We start from the raw sequence: 18016 nt of genomic DNA, 5'->3' as shown, positions 1-18016 counted from the left end.
TGGTCGTACAGGGAAGGAGTGAACTAGCAAGTGTTTTCAATGTCTTGTACTCTTTTATACTTGTGAATTAAAAACTGCACAGACCAGCTATTCTCTGCAAAGCACTCATTTAGAGTTGTTTTTTTTTATTCCCTTGTGGTTTTTTTTTCTAGGAAACTACTTTGCAAGTCACTTCTTTATGGGAGGCGAGAAGTTTGACACCCCTCACCCCGAGGGCTACCTTTTTGGCGAGAATATGGATCTAAACTTCCTCGGGAATAGACCTGTTCAGGCAAGTTTCTATATGCTGTCTATTTTACCTTTTTGTTTTCTGCCTGTTTTGGAAAATCTTGTGTAGGGCTGGTAGAGGAGGATCACACAGACCTAAGAGACCATCTCTACTTGGGGAGTGTCATTCCAGTCTGAGGTGCAAGAGTGTTTCCCCACCCCATTGCCCAGCTTGCCGGCTGCCATAGCTGTTCAGATGCAAGCAGAGTTTTTCTAAGAAGCAGTATTCACCTCGCAGGCTTGTTTTCACTTAGGACAGAAGGAAGAAGTAGTGGGGAAAGAACAACAGGGACTCAGGAGCACAGATTTTGGGACTAATTCTGATTGCCTGCCTGAGTGTAAAACATGCTGCAGAGGGAAGACTGGGAAGCAGGTCTACTCTCAGAGCCTGAACTTCACAGGGCTCCTGGGCACATTGGATGGATTTCAGCCAGCGTTCAACACGTGCTGTTCTCTGTGTAAACGAGTGGCCTGACTGGGCCTAGGGCAGTGTTAAGACAGATCTTGATATTTGGTGATTTTTGTTTGCTTTGTAACCTAGATGGGCTGCTCAGAAAGTCTCGCCTTTAGGTTTCTCAGTTAGAACATGGAGGTATTTCTGGGTTCACAGGTGTCTTGTGAGACTGTGAAAAGCTACCTGCTTGAGTGATTGGGTTGTTCTTTTGTTGTGATCAGGGAATAGCACTGTTGTGAGGGACAGATAGGAATTTTATACAAGGGTTATGTTTGGGATTTCTCTTGCATCTCAGAACTGCTTAAAAGGAACCAAAAGGTAACAAAGTAGGAGCCATTTGGAGATGTTATCAGAGTGCTGGAGAGGAAAGGGAACAGAGCTGCTTGCTTTGCCAGCTGTTTTCCTAGTTATTTCTGCAACTTCAAAACATGAAATGAAAAATTGATGTCATGGTTCTCGTCTTTGGAAAAGCTGTGACTATTAGTTAATTTATGCCTGTAGTGCTCGGAGGCGGTTCAGTTTCACCCTTGTTATACAGGGTGGGGGAAACTGAGGCAAGATGACTCTTATGTTTGAATTGGACTAGTGACAAGCACATTCTAGTTTCCGAGTTGTCCTCGGGCTGTGCCATTAGTCTTCTCAGCACCACAGTTAGTTAACAGGACTGTGCAGGGTAGGACAAGGGAGAATCTGGAAAGCCCCTGTTCAAGCAGAAGGTGCAGATGAGCAACAAAATTAGAAAGGAGGGACTTTAGTTGGAAATTGTTCTGGATGTAACAGTGCTATGCAGGCACAGGGATGATCCCCACATACCCTACACCATGTCTGCATACAGGGCCCATGCAGGACAGTGGTTAAAAGCTGACTACTTCTCCTTTGCTCTGTGACTAGCAGCTGCACAGCGCTCCAACCAAAGCAGGAGATGCAGCTGTTAGCTAAATATCCCCTGTGCCTACAGCTGTAGGGATTAACCTTGCAGAGTTAAATTGCCTGCATGTCTCAGCCTGGGTTTCCTTGCAGACATCCCGACACTGAATTTCATCATTTCTTCAGAGGGGAGTGGGTGAGAATGCTATTAACACAGTGGGACGTTTGCCAAATAGGTTGAAAAGAGGGAGGCTGTCGTGGTATATAGTTTGCCTATGTAAAGTTAATGCCCTTTGGCAGCTCGGATTAATCTTCAAGGAAAAAACCACTTGAACACAGAGCAGCAAAACTGCTTACTGGGCATGGGCCAAGTTCTCGCTTTGGAGTGACTGAGGGCTTGACTGCTCTGTGTAGAGCAGCGCTACCAACCACAGTACCAAGCAGTCAGGGTGCAAGGAAAGTGGTTGCTGCTGCCCCATGAGTTCTATGCTGCCTGTGGCATGGGGTCTTCTGTGGCGTTTCGTGTGGGTCAGGAAACAGCACGTTTTCCCTTAGTCTCTGGCTATTGCCCCACCAATACATTTCTGTGGCCTGAGGAGACAACGCTGAAGGGTTGTGTCCTGGAGCTGCCCTGAAGTTCAGCTGCAGCAGCATTTGGCTGTGTGTTTAGCAGACTCCTCATTTCTAAGGAAGGATGTATACTGGTGGTCCCTTGTATTTCTGCTCCACATCAGTCACTCTCTCTACACCACTGCAGGGCACCTAGTAGGGGTGTGTTTGAAGGACCCCAACTCTAATGAGGCTGCTTGGTGGCACTGTTTTGGATAGATTCAGAGTAACCTTCTGCCTGAAAGCCTGTGCTGTAGCTCTCGACCTTTGTGTTGGGCCGTTGCTCTGACTTGGAGCTGCGTGTCCAGTCTGAGCACTTACAAACTTGGCAGTTGTTTGAGTGTGTGACTTTGCCGAGCAGATGGGAGATGCAGCAGGCGGGTCTGCAGCTGTACAGGTTGCAGTCATCATAGCAAGCAGTTTCCTTTGCATTTCTTGCTGGAGATTCTGTGACCAGTAAGGCGAATTACAGTCTGAAGCATTATCATCCTTTATTTAAAGGGCAATCTGTGAGAGAAGGTCTCTTGACTGTAGAATAGAATGAGGGCCCCTATCCCTGTCTCTTTCTTTTCTTTTCCAGAACATTTGCCCCATTGTTTCAGAATAAAAAGAGTTTCCCCCAGTAATCCAGGGCTTCAGCATACTGATTAGCAGTCAACTCACTGTTTGCATGCTGTAACACACACGAAAGAGCTGAATTTCTTCTGCTCAAGCTGGAGTTGGTTTGTTTAGTGGAAATAAAAGCTTGTGAGAGTAAGGCTTTCCAGACTGAGAATTCAGGGTGCAGAAAAAAAGCTTGTGAAAATGCCCTTTCTTAAAGCGTGTACTCCCAATATGAGCTATTGCTGGGCTAGAGCAGGGTTTTCAGCCTGAAACAGGCTTGATTTATGTGTAAATAGAATTCTTTATTACTGTTCCTTGTGGCTGTTGTACTTAGTACCGTTAAAGGTAGATGTTTCTTGGTTTAGGTAAATTGCATGCCAGGTAACGTGCTGCTACCTTTTATAGTATAATAATAGGAGAATTATTTGCCTTTTTGTTCCAGTTTCCCTATGTAACTCCAGCTCCACATGAGCCAGTGAAGACACTGAGAAGTTTGGTGAATATCCGCAAAGACTCTCTCCGACTTGTGAGGTATTGTTATTGCCTGAAACTTTCATTTTATTCAACCAAGTGATCTGTCATCCAGAGCCAAACTGAATTTGATAAGGTTTTGGAGAAATAGCTGAATTCCAGATCCTTGTTGCTAGGTATGTCCAGAACTTTCTGTGTTCCCTTGTGATCAGGGCTTTGAGGTGGTTTATATGCTCCTTATCCCTAGACTTGAGAAATCTGTTTTCCAGACAGAACCAGCGATGCGTCTGTCTCTACAGGACAGACTAGAGTGGTAAACAAAACCATGAAATCATTAGCATGAATGGAAGATATTAGTCAGGTCAATAAACCCTGCAGACAGATTCCTTTCTGCATTTTTGTGCAAGGAGAAGCCAGAAAGGAGCTGATTCTGGTGCAAGTCACAAGCCAGGAAGACTGATTGGTCTTGAGTGAAACTTCCTCAGTTTTCTCCTGCTGCCAACATAAAGTTTGGGCCTAGTGTTACACATTTGTTTGCATGGGACACAAGCCATCTATAGGGAAAGAAGGTCTGGATAATCATGGAGATCTGTTACCTTTCACTGCTCTACGCTGAGATCTGAACCAGCACTAGCTGGATTAAACGCAATGGCTAACCCTTTGACCTGCAGCTGCCCTCTTTCCAACAGATGGCCGAAGTACAGGGGCCCAGCACACAGTGCTTTGTTTTGGTCTGAGCAACTGGGCAGAAGTCCAGGCAGAGCATTTCTCAAAGATCCTCGAGTAGCTCTGAATTCTGCATTTCAGGCGCAGGGCTGGAGTACTGGCAGGGGGCCAGCATCAACTCTCAGCCAAGGTGGTTCTGAGAGCGTGGCGTAACGTGAGTAATTTGAGTCATAACCACACAAAACCTTCAGAAAACCTTCAGTTTGTTTTTATGTGAAAACTGAAGGTTGGGGTGGTTGGTTTTTTTAATTTTATTTTTTTATTTATTTTTTTTTTAAAAATGAGCAATACCTGTGGTTTCAAAACTGATTGAACAGGAAAAGAGGGAAGAACTTCTGAAGAAGTAACCATTGGTAAACTGGTCTGAATGCTGTCTGGCTTTTTCAGCTAAAAGGTGAAGTAATTCTCTAGGGAAAAGTCTTGCTTTCCTCCCACACTTGCTGTGGAAAGGGTATTTTGTTCTCCTTGCTGGCATCCACATAAACCAGTATAATGTCTCTCAGAAGCTAAATGGGAAGTAGCTTTTTCACTGGGAGAGGCCTTGCTGTGAATGGAGGAATTGGTGGAGTTTAGTGTATACAGTTCTGTCGTTCTAGGCAAACCTGCTTTAGCAGGGGGTTGCACTAGATGATCTCCAGAGGTCCCTTCCAACCCCTACTGTTGTGTGATTCTGCTTTTTGTGGTTGCATGTCCTGTCCACCCAAGCAGAGTTGCAGCTCTGGACTATTTGAAACGTAGTGTCCATGCACCTTGACAGTGTTTGCATCTGCCTAATTCCTGTTACTCTCGGTTCTTTCTCTGCCTCATGAGCTCTTACAGGCTCTTGTGCTGCTGCTGCTGTGTTAGTGCTGATGACAGCACCGCCAACATTACTCTATTTAGTTTGGTACTGATGTAGACCCAAAATGAGATTTTAATTGCCAGTCCCAAAGGGCACATTCTGTCTTGTGATATTCTACCATTCTGGACTGGAGGCTTTTCCTTTCTCCCTCTGTGCACGTAAAGACACTTTGTGCCCTGTCCAGCTTGGCTTATTCATAACCAGTGGTTGAGGCGGGCACATTCTTTCCAGAATTTAATTTACCACCTCCTCCACCAAATAAAATGTTACTGAGCTGTGTCTAGGTGTAAAGTAGGTTCTGATGGTAAAGTCCTCCCAAGCTTTTTTGTTTTTCCTTGTGTTTAATTGAAAATTCATTGTTCACCTGTGAAATGGGTGTCAATCCATAATTTGGAGTGTAGGGCTTTATGGAGGAATATGAGGAAGTCTCCACTCTGGGCTTCCTGCCTGGCTCTGACCAGACAAAACTCTGAGCTTTGCCAAATCCTGAATATTTACAGCAGCTTTGGAGAGAAGCAGTAAACCTGTGGGTCTTGGAGTTCTGAGTCTTCAACACCTTGTGCGAGTGCTTCATTTCTATCAGGATAAGACTGTGAACATCGGAGCATGAGTTTTGCTGTTAACCACTAACAGAAAATCTCTGCCTCATGTCTGTCATGTCTGTCTTGTGTCCCTCTTTTGGCAGAAGCTTTATTTCAGAGCTGAAGTACCTGATAGGCTGCTACTGGCTGTTTACTCTTATCTTGAAAGCACTTCCAGTGGCAAGAGGAAGATCAACTCATGAGGCAAAGAATTTAATGGAAAAGTTGCATTCCTGGGACAGCCTCTCTGCTTCAGCATGGGCTTTGGGCTTTGGATAGCATCATGGAACAAAAGTGCTGAAGGAATTGGCAACTACAGTGATTTGGGAATGTGTCTGAAGCAGCAGCGATACCATGGAGAGTAGTGAGACCACCGAGCATTTTGGATAAGGGCCTGAGAGGGAGGCGAGTGATAGGGACCCAGGGGAGACAGGTGAGTTGCTGTGAGTGAGAGAAGGGAAATCCCTTCTCTTGCCTCTCCAGCACAGCCAGGCTGACCTTGATCCTAGAAGCTGTTCATCCCTCGGTGGAGGTGGTGATGGTGAGGGTGCTGGGACTGCCTGCTCTGCAGCCCTGGAGAGCATTAAACTGCATACAGGTCTCTGCAGAACCCCCAAATAGGAAAGCCTCTATTTGATGATGGTCTCCCCCCATGAAAGCCAATACTGATAGAGGTGTCAGCTAGTTCTTACTTCATTTAATGCCAGCTCTAACACTCTTGTAATGCATATCTCACAAGACTGAGTCAAGCAATACTTAGCATTTGTCCTGCATGTCTATTAAGTTGTTGGTCAAACTTTTTAATCTCCTCAAAGGATGAAATTGGGTTCAGCTCAACCTATTTCTATAAAATTGTCATGGCTGCTGTTAATTATATTTTTATCTTTTAATTCTTTAACAGACAAACAAAAAGTTCCAGCATTTCCATTGTTTTATCCCGAAGTGATGTCAGACCAGGTGGCCTCAGCTCCCTTGGTCATCCTGCTTTGCCTTTTTCATCATAACGTTGGATCAGCTCTTTGTTCTCAAAGGTGGTCAGTCTCTTCTGCTCTATACACGTGATTGCGAAGGCTATGTGATTAACTTGTGTGCATGACCAGAAGGCACACCTAGCAAAGTCACTGGCTTCTAAATTTGTGCATGCATCTGTGGCCACCTCACATCAACACTGTCTGTAGGGCTTGACTAAATGTACACTATAAACTTCAAGTGCAGGTGGAGACAGAAGAGCTCTTGGACCACCTGAACCACTCCTGAACCACCTCCTTGTCTGCCACGTCCATTGCAAAGAAAGAAGGAATGCAAAATGTGTGACTTTGTCTTGTTACTCCCCTGAAGTTACATCCCACTGTTCCTGTACCTCAAGGTGGAACGTGAGATGTCTCTGCCTCTCCAAGTATGTACCAAAGTAGTCCTTGCTTCTTCCTTGGTCCAGCTACAAGCTAGCATAGCTACTTATGCAGTCTTTTCTCACTGGAACTCCTTGCTATGTGGCAGACTATTTTCTTAACCTCCAGCACTGGGCATGTTACAATAGGAAGATGTGCTCACAGCCTTGCTGTCACCATTTAGGCATGTATACCTTGCCCCCTGCTCGAGTGATGCTGTTCCAGGCAGACAGAGCTCCGACTCTCCTACTTCTCAGCAGATGCATCCTCCAGAAACCTGCTCTTCAGGCAATGCAGTTGGTAGTGGCCCTTCAGTGGTTTCCCAGGGCAACAGATCTGTTCTAGTTTAGGTTTAGCCCCTTTTCTTCTTGAAAGGATGGAAGCACATTCTGAGTGCTGGCAGGGAGGTGCAAAGGAGCAGGAGTTGGGAGCAGGAGGGTGATCTGGGAACTGATATACTTTGTGTGACTGGACTGAGAAGACAAAACAGGCAGTGGTTTTACTAATGACATGTTGCTTTTGTGTGATCTGCCCCCACCTCCAGGTGTTCCACCTTGTTACTTGGGGCTGTTACAGATAGATCTAGATCTGTGCTGTCAATCTGTAACTCGCACGTGTGCCGGGCATCTCTATTTTAATACCCACCTATATATGCAGTGAGTATAGGTCTATGAAGTAGCCTCCGTCGGTGCTTGCCTGGAAGGGACGCTGGGTCTCCTCCACCCTACTTCTTCTGGAAAAAGTGGCAAGTGTATCGTAGCCTGGATCCTTCACTGCCCACCTCCGATCAATGAAGGGCGGCACGGCAAGAGATGATTTGCAGAAGCTTGTGCTGCCGCTTTCTTGGACACGCACAACACTCGTGAGCAGGTTGTTGCCATCTGTGTTCTTGGGTCAGTGCAGCACAAAATGTTGGTGCTACCCCTTGTGTTTTCTAGGGAAACCTGCCCTGCTGGCTAGAATGTTTCTTGTTTACAGCCTTCAAGTGCTGTGACTTTATTCTTTGAATGCAACTAGCTTCTGTGAAAATACCATCTTGCTCTATACTGCATATTGTATCCAGGCTGCTGCAGATATTCAGACGCTCAGTTCTTTTGGAAGGATTTGTCTTTTTTTACACTAGCATGTTGGGTGTGTTCTAGCTTGATTGGCTGTTCTGACCTAGGTGAACCTCTGGCAAAAGTCTTGTTTGGAGCTGTCCAGGTCCTTCAGGCAGGAATGCAAGTGTATGCTATAGTGATTCGCTAGGGTTACATTAGTACATGTGTCAGGTATTGATTATACTGCTCTTAAATTTTATTTTGCACTTTCTGTATTAAATTGCTGAAGCTGAACATTTCATTCTTGTTCAGTGTGATGTTAAATAACATTCATGCTGGAACCCTCTTAATTAGGCAGCAGTTATTACATCTCAGTGAACTCTGTCAATAAGGATTCCCTTGACAATTTTTAGACTGAATTGGGGAGGTATGCCTAGCCTATTTCTGAGTATTTTCAACAGTGCAGCATGTTCATTGAGGCTGTTTAATGAAGGGAGAGGTCGACTGGTACTGGGAAGTCAGAGGCGGTGCCAAGCTTTTCCTGAATAGTTCAGCTGCTTGGTTTTGACCCAGGCATCGTGACAATTAAGGTAATACCAACAGACAAGTGAGGCTGGAGCTGGGCAGCAGATCAAGTAGCGTTGCACACCTCTCAAAGGCAGCCTGCTGCATTTGCCATTCCTACACGGCGTGTGAGCTAACAGTGGTACCCGTTATAGGATATAGGATATATAGGATTATAGTGGGATTCGAATTGATGTACGAGAACCTGCTTCTGCCCTGCCAGTGAATCACGTCCGTTCTGTCTGTTGCTATATGCTTCAAGGCAGAGGAGATCTTCTCCTGGTGTGTTGTGTTGGCTGCTTGTGGCAGGATCTGCTGGTCTCCCTGGACACTCCTGGCATGCCGTAACTCACTGTTCATCCATGGCCACAGCTTGCTGCCCTGGAGCTTGCTTCATACCACCTTCTTCGCTGGATTTGTTACTTGCCTTTTCCAGCAGCAGGGAGGAGGAGTAGTACGGGGCAGTGGTGATCACACAGCGAGATCCAGTGGTACATTAGCCCATAGCCAAGTTAGAGCTCACCTTTTATGTTAACTGAAATAACTTCTAAACTCATTCTTGTATTGGTTATCATGTGTCTGTTACTCAGTTGAATGTGTTAATTTTTGTTCATACAATAAATATTTGCAAGCTTCAGCCATTAGCAGCATCAAAAGTTTTGATGATTTGTACATTCAAAGGTATTTGAAGTTTCTGATCTGAATGTCATCTTCTGTGTGATACTGGAGGTACCTTTTGTTGGGCTTCAGGAGTTCTTTGTGTTACAGAAACCTTGGGTTTTGCCTGTCATGCGCCATTTCATTTGCAAAGTGAAAATAATTAGGCTTTAGAGTTCTCAGGCCCATGCAGGATTTCTTTAGCCCGAATACTGAGCCTAATGTGAAGATTTAAAAGGAAGGAGAATGTTTCTTCTCCTCAGGGTTTGCAATTCAAGAGTTCGCCTTCCTGTCTCATTCTGTGTCCTGGCACTGTCAGGCTGGGTGTGATCCCTCAACACCATCGTTACATAATTAACTTCAATAACTTCAGTCAAATCTTGGAAGAAGCTTCCTCAGAGGAAAGAATGGAAATCTCCTGGGAAGCCCCAGCTGGAAGCCCATGGGGCCTTGACTGCCCAGAACACCTAGATTGGAGTACTCTTGTCCCGATTCCCAGAGTGATCTTGATGATATCTTATAAATATATGTTCTAATCCTCCGGCATTGTCTTTCAGGTATAAAGATGATGTTGACAGTCCTACTGAGGAGAATGGGAAGCAGAAAGTCCTGTACAGCCTGGAGTTCACTTTTGATGCAGATGCCCGTGTTGCCATCACAATCTACTGCCAGGCTACAGAAGAGTTTGTTGGTGGCATGGCAGTGTAAGTCCTGGGCTTGTGGGTGCGTGGAGGGGCACAGGAGCTCTCAGGTGATGAACCTGTCCAACATCTCATGTTAATCACCCCCAAGGGCAGTGATGCCACAGACGGTGGAGAGGGAAATTTTTCTTTTTCTGTTTTGTTTTATATATTCTGATAATTTTGAGTATTACTTTCACTTCTCTCCCCCACATAGCCAATATCCTCTCTTGTTCCCTTTTTGGTTTGTTTTTTGGATGTGGGGAAACCATTTGGTGTGCAACAAAGGAGAGGAACTTATATCTGTATGCTTTGTCAGCAAGATGTTCTATGAAATTAAAAAAACCAACCACCCTTCAAATACTACCTGTTTTTTTCTAGATCATCTAACTTGCTGGATTTCTGTGTTCCCTATGATGGGAGCATCTGGGCCACCAAAGTTCAGTCTGACATTTACATAGCGAGTCTGTGGAATCAAGGCCCACCCAAAACCCCTTTTGGGATAAATGACCACCTCAACACAGGCTGTTGTGAGGTGGCTTCAGGAGGATTTACCGCCTGAAACCCTGTCTGTGTGTTTCCTGCCAGGTACCTGTATTAGCCTTTGGCTAGCTGTAGAAAGAATTGTTAAAACGTCATCCGTGGAGTCTTTCTGATATCCTGATAGTGCATCCCTACAGATTTCAAAACCTTTTTGTCTAAATCAGCATATTTAAACCATTCCAATCAACACTGCATCCCGTAACTACGAAGGATTTCCTCTCTGTCTTAAATGCTAAGGTGGCTGAAACATGCTTTCCCTGGTGTGAATTTGGTACATGTGAGCTGCTGGTACGTTATGGCAGGCTTCCGATGGCCATGGGACAAATAATTCTTTTTGTTCCATGGGTAAAGGAAGATGTAGGCTGCAGAAGCTCTTGGCTTCCTCTAGTAGAAGCTTTTGGCTGATCAGCGGCTCTGTGCACATAGTGCTGATGGCTTCTGCAGTGGTGCTCTGGATTTGGGGGTAGACTTAATGTTTTATTAAAGGGATCTGCAGAGGTTTCAGCAGGGAGAAATGCCTATCACAAACCATAAAATGGCTTATGTGTTCTATGCAAAGTATAACCATCCCACTAATGATCGAAGAATAGTGTATTTTTAGCAATGAGACAAGCTCAATGCTCCCATCCAGATGAGCATTCCTCCAAACTGGAGGATATCCCGATCCAGAATTTTTGTTTAAGGCCCCTTCTTTTCTTCTGTTGAAGCCTATGGCTGCCTTTATTTTGGGGAGGTAATAAACTAGTTCCTTTTAAGTGCATGAAAAATATCTCCTGACAAACTCTGAAAACGCTTTCTATTTAGATCCAGTTTTTCCTGGGCAGAGCTGAATGCAGCAGGATGCCTTAGAAATCCTGATAAAGTTTCCATGTTCTGTCTCTTAGGTCCTTAGGTTTCCTGTGAATTTAGTGCTAGTGAACGTGTTGGAATGGCAGCCTTGGAGATTGAAGTCCTCTTTTCCTAATACAGGTACAACGTGGAGAGGTGGCCATGTCCCTTGTGCTGCCCTGCAGTGTTCCTTGGTTTTTGACCTAAGAAGGAAACCCGTCTGTGGGCTAAGGGGGAGAACTGAGGGCCTCTATGGCCAGGGTGGATGTATTTACATTGTCAGACTTCAGCCATGGCTTAAATCAGCAAGTCTTGTTTTAAATCTTGATTTTAATCTTGTTTTGCATATTCACTTCTTGGTTTACCTCAAAGGAGAATTTGTTACTGGTCAGTAATAATAAAACATTTGCATTTACAACTCAGTGTAAGCTTCACAGCAAACTTTGTGCTACATTTTACCAAGAGCTTAAGCCTGTAAAGAATATGCATATAGTTTAAAATGTATTTTTTTGTCAGACTCCTAGTTTTTTCATTTTGCTACATCAAAATGGCAAAACGGAAAGTTATTCTAAAAAGAAAAGATAAGGTTTTTTTAACCTGTGTCTTGAACCAAGCTGTGTTGGGATGGAAGTGCAACTGAATCACCTGAGACCAGCAGTGCAGCGTTCTTGTTGGTTAAACTGCTCTATGTTGGACTCTCAAGAGACTGTCTTGTCAAGTTGTGCCTTGAATAATAATTGCTTAATGGAAGTATTATAGCTACCGACTACAACTAACTGTTTCTGGACAGAGTGTGTTTTCAGTCTTCTGTAACTAGTAGCTCTCCTCTCAGAACTCTGTCAGTTGGCCGGAGGAGGAAAACACATTTTCTGGTTCACTTAAGAACATGTTTTGCTGAAATTTAGTGCCATGCACTAAGCTAGTGACTGTCACCACTGCTGTTGTCTGTTCTTTAAAGCTCATGCAGCAAACATGAACTACCTAATTGATTTTTAAACTTAATTTGAACAATTCCTAAGTAGAGTTTCTGAAAGTTAACACAACTGTCAACTTCAAAGAAATTTTTTTAAATATGCATTTTTTAATCCACCCTGTCCATGGTTCACTGAGGGGTGGATCTCTGTTCAGATGGCAGAGGAGAAGCCTTTGCTCATGAACCCTACCTGCTCTGCACGAAACCAGGATCAGTAGTCAGCAGTCATTACCTTGCTAACGAAACATAGCTGATGGTACTGTGCTGCCCTGCTAGGGGGGCAACAGTCCCCAGTGCACTAAACTTTACATCAAAAGTCAAAGCGCTCGCATTCAGCTCTTGCTTCTGCTGCTGGCCTCTTATTTGATAAATCATACTTTAATTTCCCCGTAGCATAGGAGTGATGAACTGCCTGTCTGTGCTCCAGAGTTCTTGGACAACAAATGTTAAGTAAGTGTGGGTGTGGGGGGTGGACCAGAAGCCAGGGGACCTTTTGGAAGGCGTGATCCTGATTTCATGCAGATGTGTAGGTAATAAGGGCTGGGGGAAGTGAGATGCGAATATAGACTTTATAAGCTGCTTTAATTCAACCCAGGCTATTTTTCCATGTGGAAGTGGCTCATGAAGCACGTCTTGGGGCTAGTGCAGCTGCCCGAAGTAGGCATCTCTGCTTCTCTGGATTTGCTGGCTGCTAGTAAAAACCTTTTGAAGCTCTGATTTCAGCTTTGCAAAGCAATTCTAAAAGGGCAGTGCTATAATTACTTTGATTTATTCTTTTCAAATTCTAGTGGAAAAAAAAATCGGGGCTGCATTCTTAGAGCTCTGAGTGGAGTGAGTGCATTTTTAGTGCACTAATAGGAATGCAGCTTTCCCCTGCCTGGGCTGGTAGTTTTTCCTTTTTCTCAATTTCTTTTGGTGCTAACAGCTACATTCAAGGAACAAGCATGTGCAAAAGCTGCACTGTGTATAAATTCAAAACGTTTTCTATTGCTGTATACAGCACTTGATTGGGAAGAAGATGCTCTTTAAAAGAAAACACTTTTTTTTTTCCACTTTCCTAAATCGATGCTAAATCCTAAAGTGGGAGAAACTTTCTGGACCCTTGTGAAAAGCAGAAATTTTCTCCTAGTCCCCAGCCTGCAGCATGGCTCCTTAGAAGCGCTAAACAAGTTATTCTTGCTTCTCTGCTGAAACAACCACTGATCCTGATAGTATCAGTGCTCCTGCTCATGTGAAACTCCTGCTAGGAATGTTGTTAGGTTCCTACAGTTTGGGGTGAGGGGAGGGGGAAGGTGGCTTTTGCTGAGCAGAGGCCTTGCTTGTTGTAGAGCCTCTGCTCATCTGAGAGCTGCAACGTTCTCTGTGTCATGGGCCTGCCTTCAGGATTAGCTGGTCTCCATGACCAAAGGGAAGCCTTTCTGCAAGCCAGGAATCTTCCTCCTGGAGTTGTTTGGGCTCTGTTTAAAAGCCGGTGGCTTTATCAGTGTGTGCTGCCTGTCCTAACCTGTCTCAAAGGAGTGTTCAGCAGACTTTCCCAGGTAGTTGTGCTGGGAGATATGCTCAGCTATACTGTTTCTCAGCCAAGATTTTGGGAACACAGCGCTCCCAACTGCTGGCTGCCTCTTCTCCTGAACTGTTGAACTCTGGGTACAGGGAGCTGTATCATCGCTGCTGTGGGACCACAGTTGACCAATAAAGTCTGGAGAAGGCAAATATGTGGCTGAGGTGGTTGTAGACGTGTCTTCACCTCTGCAGCCCAATGCCCAGGGGAAGGTACCCGGCACTTTCTGATGCTAGTGCAGATGTCTGTAGAAGCTTCTTGGATGAAATGGCAATTAGTTTAAATCTAGAGGGGCCTACTGCTGTCACCTTTTGAATATCTTTTGCCTGGTTACTTTGTGGTGAGCCTAAAGGCTCTTTAAACACATTAGTTCTCAGGGGACCAGCTGGTGCGTTACCCCAAGGGTAACAGAGACCAGATCTGCCTATATGCAGTCTCTTTAATGGCATGGAGTTAGCGGTGACCTGCCTCTGAACAGCTCAAGACCCCTAATATCCTGAGTTTTCCTTATTTTTCTGGTTGTGTCCATTTTCTTTGGTTTTGGAAATTGGCAAACTGTTCTGCTGTGCTTCTGTTCCCTGTGGCAGCCCCCACAGTGAGCTTTAGCACAGTGTCTTCCCCGAAGATCCACTCTCATCTTTGGTTAGTGGTGGGTGTGCTCTTGGGGAGTTGGTCTGAGATCTGGCTGGCTTGAAGAGAGTGATATTTCTCAGTTTGTCCTTTCCTTTGGCTTCAGTTTTCCAGCAGCTGGGTAGAAAGCAAGGAATACCCTTGTTGGGGAAACCATTATAACAGCTTGACTGTTCACCCGTGAGGACAAGCCTTGTATCGCTCAGTGTCACTGAGGCACAGCGGTACCTGTCAGCTTCAAAAATGTCCTGCAAACAAAGAGAAATTGCTGTCAGAATCCGTGATGCTAACTGGTTTTGAGACTAGCCAGCCGGAGAGGCATCTCTCTGCCTGCTGTAGAGGTGATCAGCATGTGCAGCAAGGAAGGGTTCAGCCATCTCGGCCAAAAGCGAAGGGTGACTAGGATGGGCCCTATCTAAATGGCATGAAAATCTCTGCCTTAGCATGTAGGAGGCACAAACACGCAGGTATGCGAGCTGTGCCTCTTCTACTCGCTAGTGGTTGCCCATAAGCATGTAATTTCCCCCCAGATCAGTGAAAGGGTACTCTGCATTGCATTATTTCCATTGCAGGGCTGGCAGTACTCCTCAGCAGCTCCTACAGAATAGTTGAAGGACTCCCAGTTTGTAGCCTGCCTTCTCCTTCAGTAACTGGTTCACATGTTTGTACTCTTAGATGTGTTTGGTTTAGGAAACAGGTACGTTTTTTGGAGCAGACTGCAGAGATTGTATTCTCTTTTTGTGTGTGCTTTGTGAATGTGTCCTTTCCTTTTCTGGCAAAAGCCTTGATGTGCACACTATTAGCCTGTTCCTGGGAGGGCCCCCGGGACTTTTCCAGCTGTAGGTATGCTGCTGACTAGCAGGAAGGATTGTGTAGTTAAAACACGACAGCGGCGGTTGTTTCCTCAGGGGAAGAAGTCAAACCAGCCCTGTAGCTGGAAGCACTTAGAACAGCCAGCTTTAAAGACATGAGCAATCCAGGCAGATCAGGAGCTGATGATAAATATGACATGAGAGGTTTGAGTTTTGCAGCCTATTCTTATGAAAAAGATTCTTCCTCTTTGGACAGAAAAGGTTCTCTTCCATGTCTTGGTAATGTTGCCTAGCTCTGTTTTCTCATTATAAAGAGAAAACACAATGAAAATAGGTCAGTCTAGCTCTGCAATCCTTGCCCTTTTTCAGGGCTGTGCTATTTGTGTTGCTGATGCACAAATGGGAGTACTGGATTTTTTTATTTTTTTAAATCTCGTTTCCTTGTTTGTTTTGCAATGCTTGCTATACTCATTGCAAACATCCTAGCACAGTCTTTTAAGCTGATGGTGGTCATGACACTGCAATGATTATATATTCTTGTCTGCATGTGGAAGTTTGAATAGTCAGTTCACAGAATGAAATCCAGCTGAAATGGGTAGCTGAGCGCATGGCTGTTTTCACTAAAGCTTGCATAGGAGAGACAGAGGCACTTGGATATTCCTTTGGTTATTTAATAGCCTCTGTCTATTCAGGGCCTTTGAAAGGTGCTCTTGCTGCTTTTGGCTTTGGACTGTAGTGATTAATATGAATTCTTTGTGCAGAGAGATTTCTTCTGTGTGAAGAAATCAGAGGCAAGTGCTTTTTTTTTGCTAGGTGCAAGCCTTTACAGCAGAAGCCTGCTTTGATCCAGGCAGACACCAGTCCCCAAGGGAACGCTGTAGTGTGCAGAGTTCACAGGCTGGAGAGCCAAATTCTATGGATTTCACCGAGCAGACAAACCCTCTGTCTTTAATAAGAGTTCTGGCCTTTGTGCCTCTCTGTGTAGCTGTTGTGTAAGCTGCCGGCTTTGAAGCCTGGTTGGAGCCGTGAGTGTGGTGCTCTCAACTGTAAGTCCAGCAGCTGAAGGCAAAGCTCTGCAGGTGCTGGAGAGGGCTATGGGCAGCAGTGTTTCAGCTGCGTGATAAGGCATTTATTTCCTCCTGGCCTGGAGTGGAAACTCAGTTCTGGGAGGAAGCAGGAGGGGAGGAGAACACACTGGCAGGGACTGCAGTGCACCAACTTAGCACCCAGTTCACCTCCAAACTCTGTGTGAGAGCCTCTCTGGGCCGGATCTTGCCCAACTCTGACTGAGACCCAGAGCTATGGCCTTCTTATGTTTTGGTAGTGTTTCTTTTGTCAATAGAAGTCACTTTGAGTTGAGACACTTGTCCAACTTCCCTCTTCCCTGACAGCTGACCTGTGAGATCCTGGCCCAAAATGAAAGGGGAGTGTGTGGGTGGGAGAGAGAGGGAGGGCTAGCATGCTTGTTCCACATCGAGTCCTGGCCCCTTGGAACGCCAGCAGAACATAACTGGCTCCCTCCTCATCACCTGGAGGACATGAAGCCTGCCAGGCAGTCACAGCCTGCAGCAGTGGAAGAGTTGGTTCCCGAGTACCCTCTAAAGCTCTTGTGTAACTGCCTTTGGTAACTCTACCTTGTCCTCAATTCACTGCAAATTGCCATGCAACCTGCGTAGCTGTTAGTACAGAAAGAGGACTCTTATTTTGTCCACAGGCTTTTCAAAGTGCAGGCTGTCTCTCGGCCCTTATGGTACCTTGGGGCAACATTGCTATGTGCATCCTGCTTTTCTCTGAGTAATAGGGTCTGGATGGTGCTCTGCATAACTGAGGCAAGCTGGCTAGGATCCCTACTTAGTGCTTCTCAGTCAGGGGTCCCAGCATGCTTGTGGTAAGACAAACTGTCTTTTGCCTGTCCAAGGCAGCCCCAGTGCCAGGTGGAGCCGAGCGTGAGGAAGACAGCAGTGAAGAGGTCTGCGCAAGTTGGGACTGGCGCCTTGCTGAGACCTTCCCCAGGCGCTGATCAGGGATGAGCGAGATGGGGAGAAACACCCCTACACAGTCGTGTTGCATCTCCAGTGAGCCTGTAGCAGCAGCAGTTTAACTCTGCTTAGCCAGAGGTTCCCAAACGCTAGTGTGTCACTGGTGGCTTGGGAGCTGCTTAAGGTCTACAGGTGCCTGGTAGCAAGTCTGGACTGCGTACAGGGAGACGCCTGCATGAGCCACAGGCCGTGTTTCTCCGTGCAGGCAGCGAGTGCCTCTCGGCCGATGGTGGAGGAGTCAGACTGGGGAATAATTTTAGTTTGTCTCCTCTTCTCTCAAAAATCACCATGATGCAGTCACAGGGCTTCTCATCTGCCAGTTCTCCAATACACGTCTGGTTTTGAGGGATGGAAGGGTTTGACATGGGGGAGGAAGGAGTCAGTGCGGAGTGTAAACTTTGTTTTGTGGGAGTAAAGGTGTGTCAGAGAGCTTACAGGAGGAGATGGGCTGCGTGAATCCTGAGGACAGAGCTGGGGGCTGCTGCTGCACTCAGCAGTGTGGTGCCTGATGTTGCTGGTGTTTCTCATGCTTTCGGCGTACCTGAGCAAACAAACAGCTTTAAAAAAATGTGACCAGGGATTTCTGTTTGGTCCTGACCTAACAGGACAGACCCCACTTGTCCATTGTTCTGAGCTGCTAGTGATCGCAAGGTGGTTTTGTTACACCTCCCATCTGGATGGAGACCTGGCCTGGTGCAGTCTGAGAAACAGCAGCCCAAACATTCAGATTTCAGCCTTTATGCAGGGAGAGCCAGTGTGTTGCTTCTCTGCTATCCTTTATTCTCAGTACATGCTCTCTTTTTCTGTAACACATCTCCACAGCTCTGCAGAGCTTCTTCACTATTGTTTGCTGTAAACCCACAGCAGCATAGACAGGGAATA

At 45.6% G+C, this 18016-nt stretch overlaps 1 protein-coding gene across 4 annotated transcripts in view; it reads left to right on the top strand.

Annotated features, from left to right (window-relative positions):
• The window catches only part of MGRN1 (mahogunin ring finger 1), a 55965-nt gene that overhangs the window by 7857 nt on the left and 30092 nt on the right, over positions 1-18016 (top strand). For all 4 annotated transcript variants that reach the window (XM_086473244.1, XM_086473240.1, XM_086473245.1 and 1 more), the window contains exons 2-4: positions 153-271; positions 3243-3331; positions 9626-9772. In XM_086473244.1, the coding sequence (XP_086329370.1) occupies positions 153-271; positions 3243-3331; positions 9626-9772 (355 nt within the window). The remainder of the gene's footprint in view (positions 1-152; positions 272-3242; positions 3332-9625; positions 9773-18016) is intronic.

The sequence above is a fragment of the Leptosomus discolor genome, chromosome 14, assembly GCF_034619465.1.
Source record: "Leptosomus discolor isolate bLepDis1 chromosome 14, bLepDis1.hap2, whole genome shotgun sequence".
Taxonomy (NCBI): domain Eukaryota; kingdom Metazoa; phylum Chordata; class Aves; order Leptosomiformes; family Leptosomidae; genus Leptosomus; species Leptosomus discolor.
This window is presented reverse-complemented; position numbering and strand designations above follow the sequence as displayed.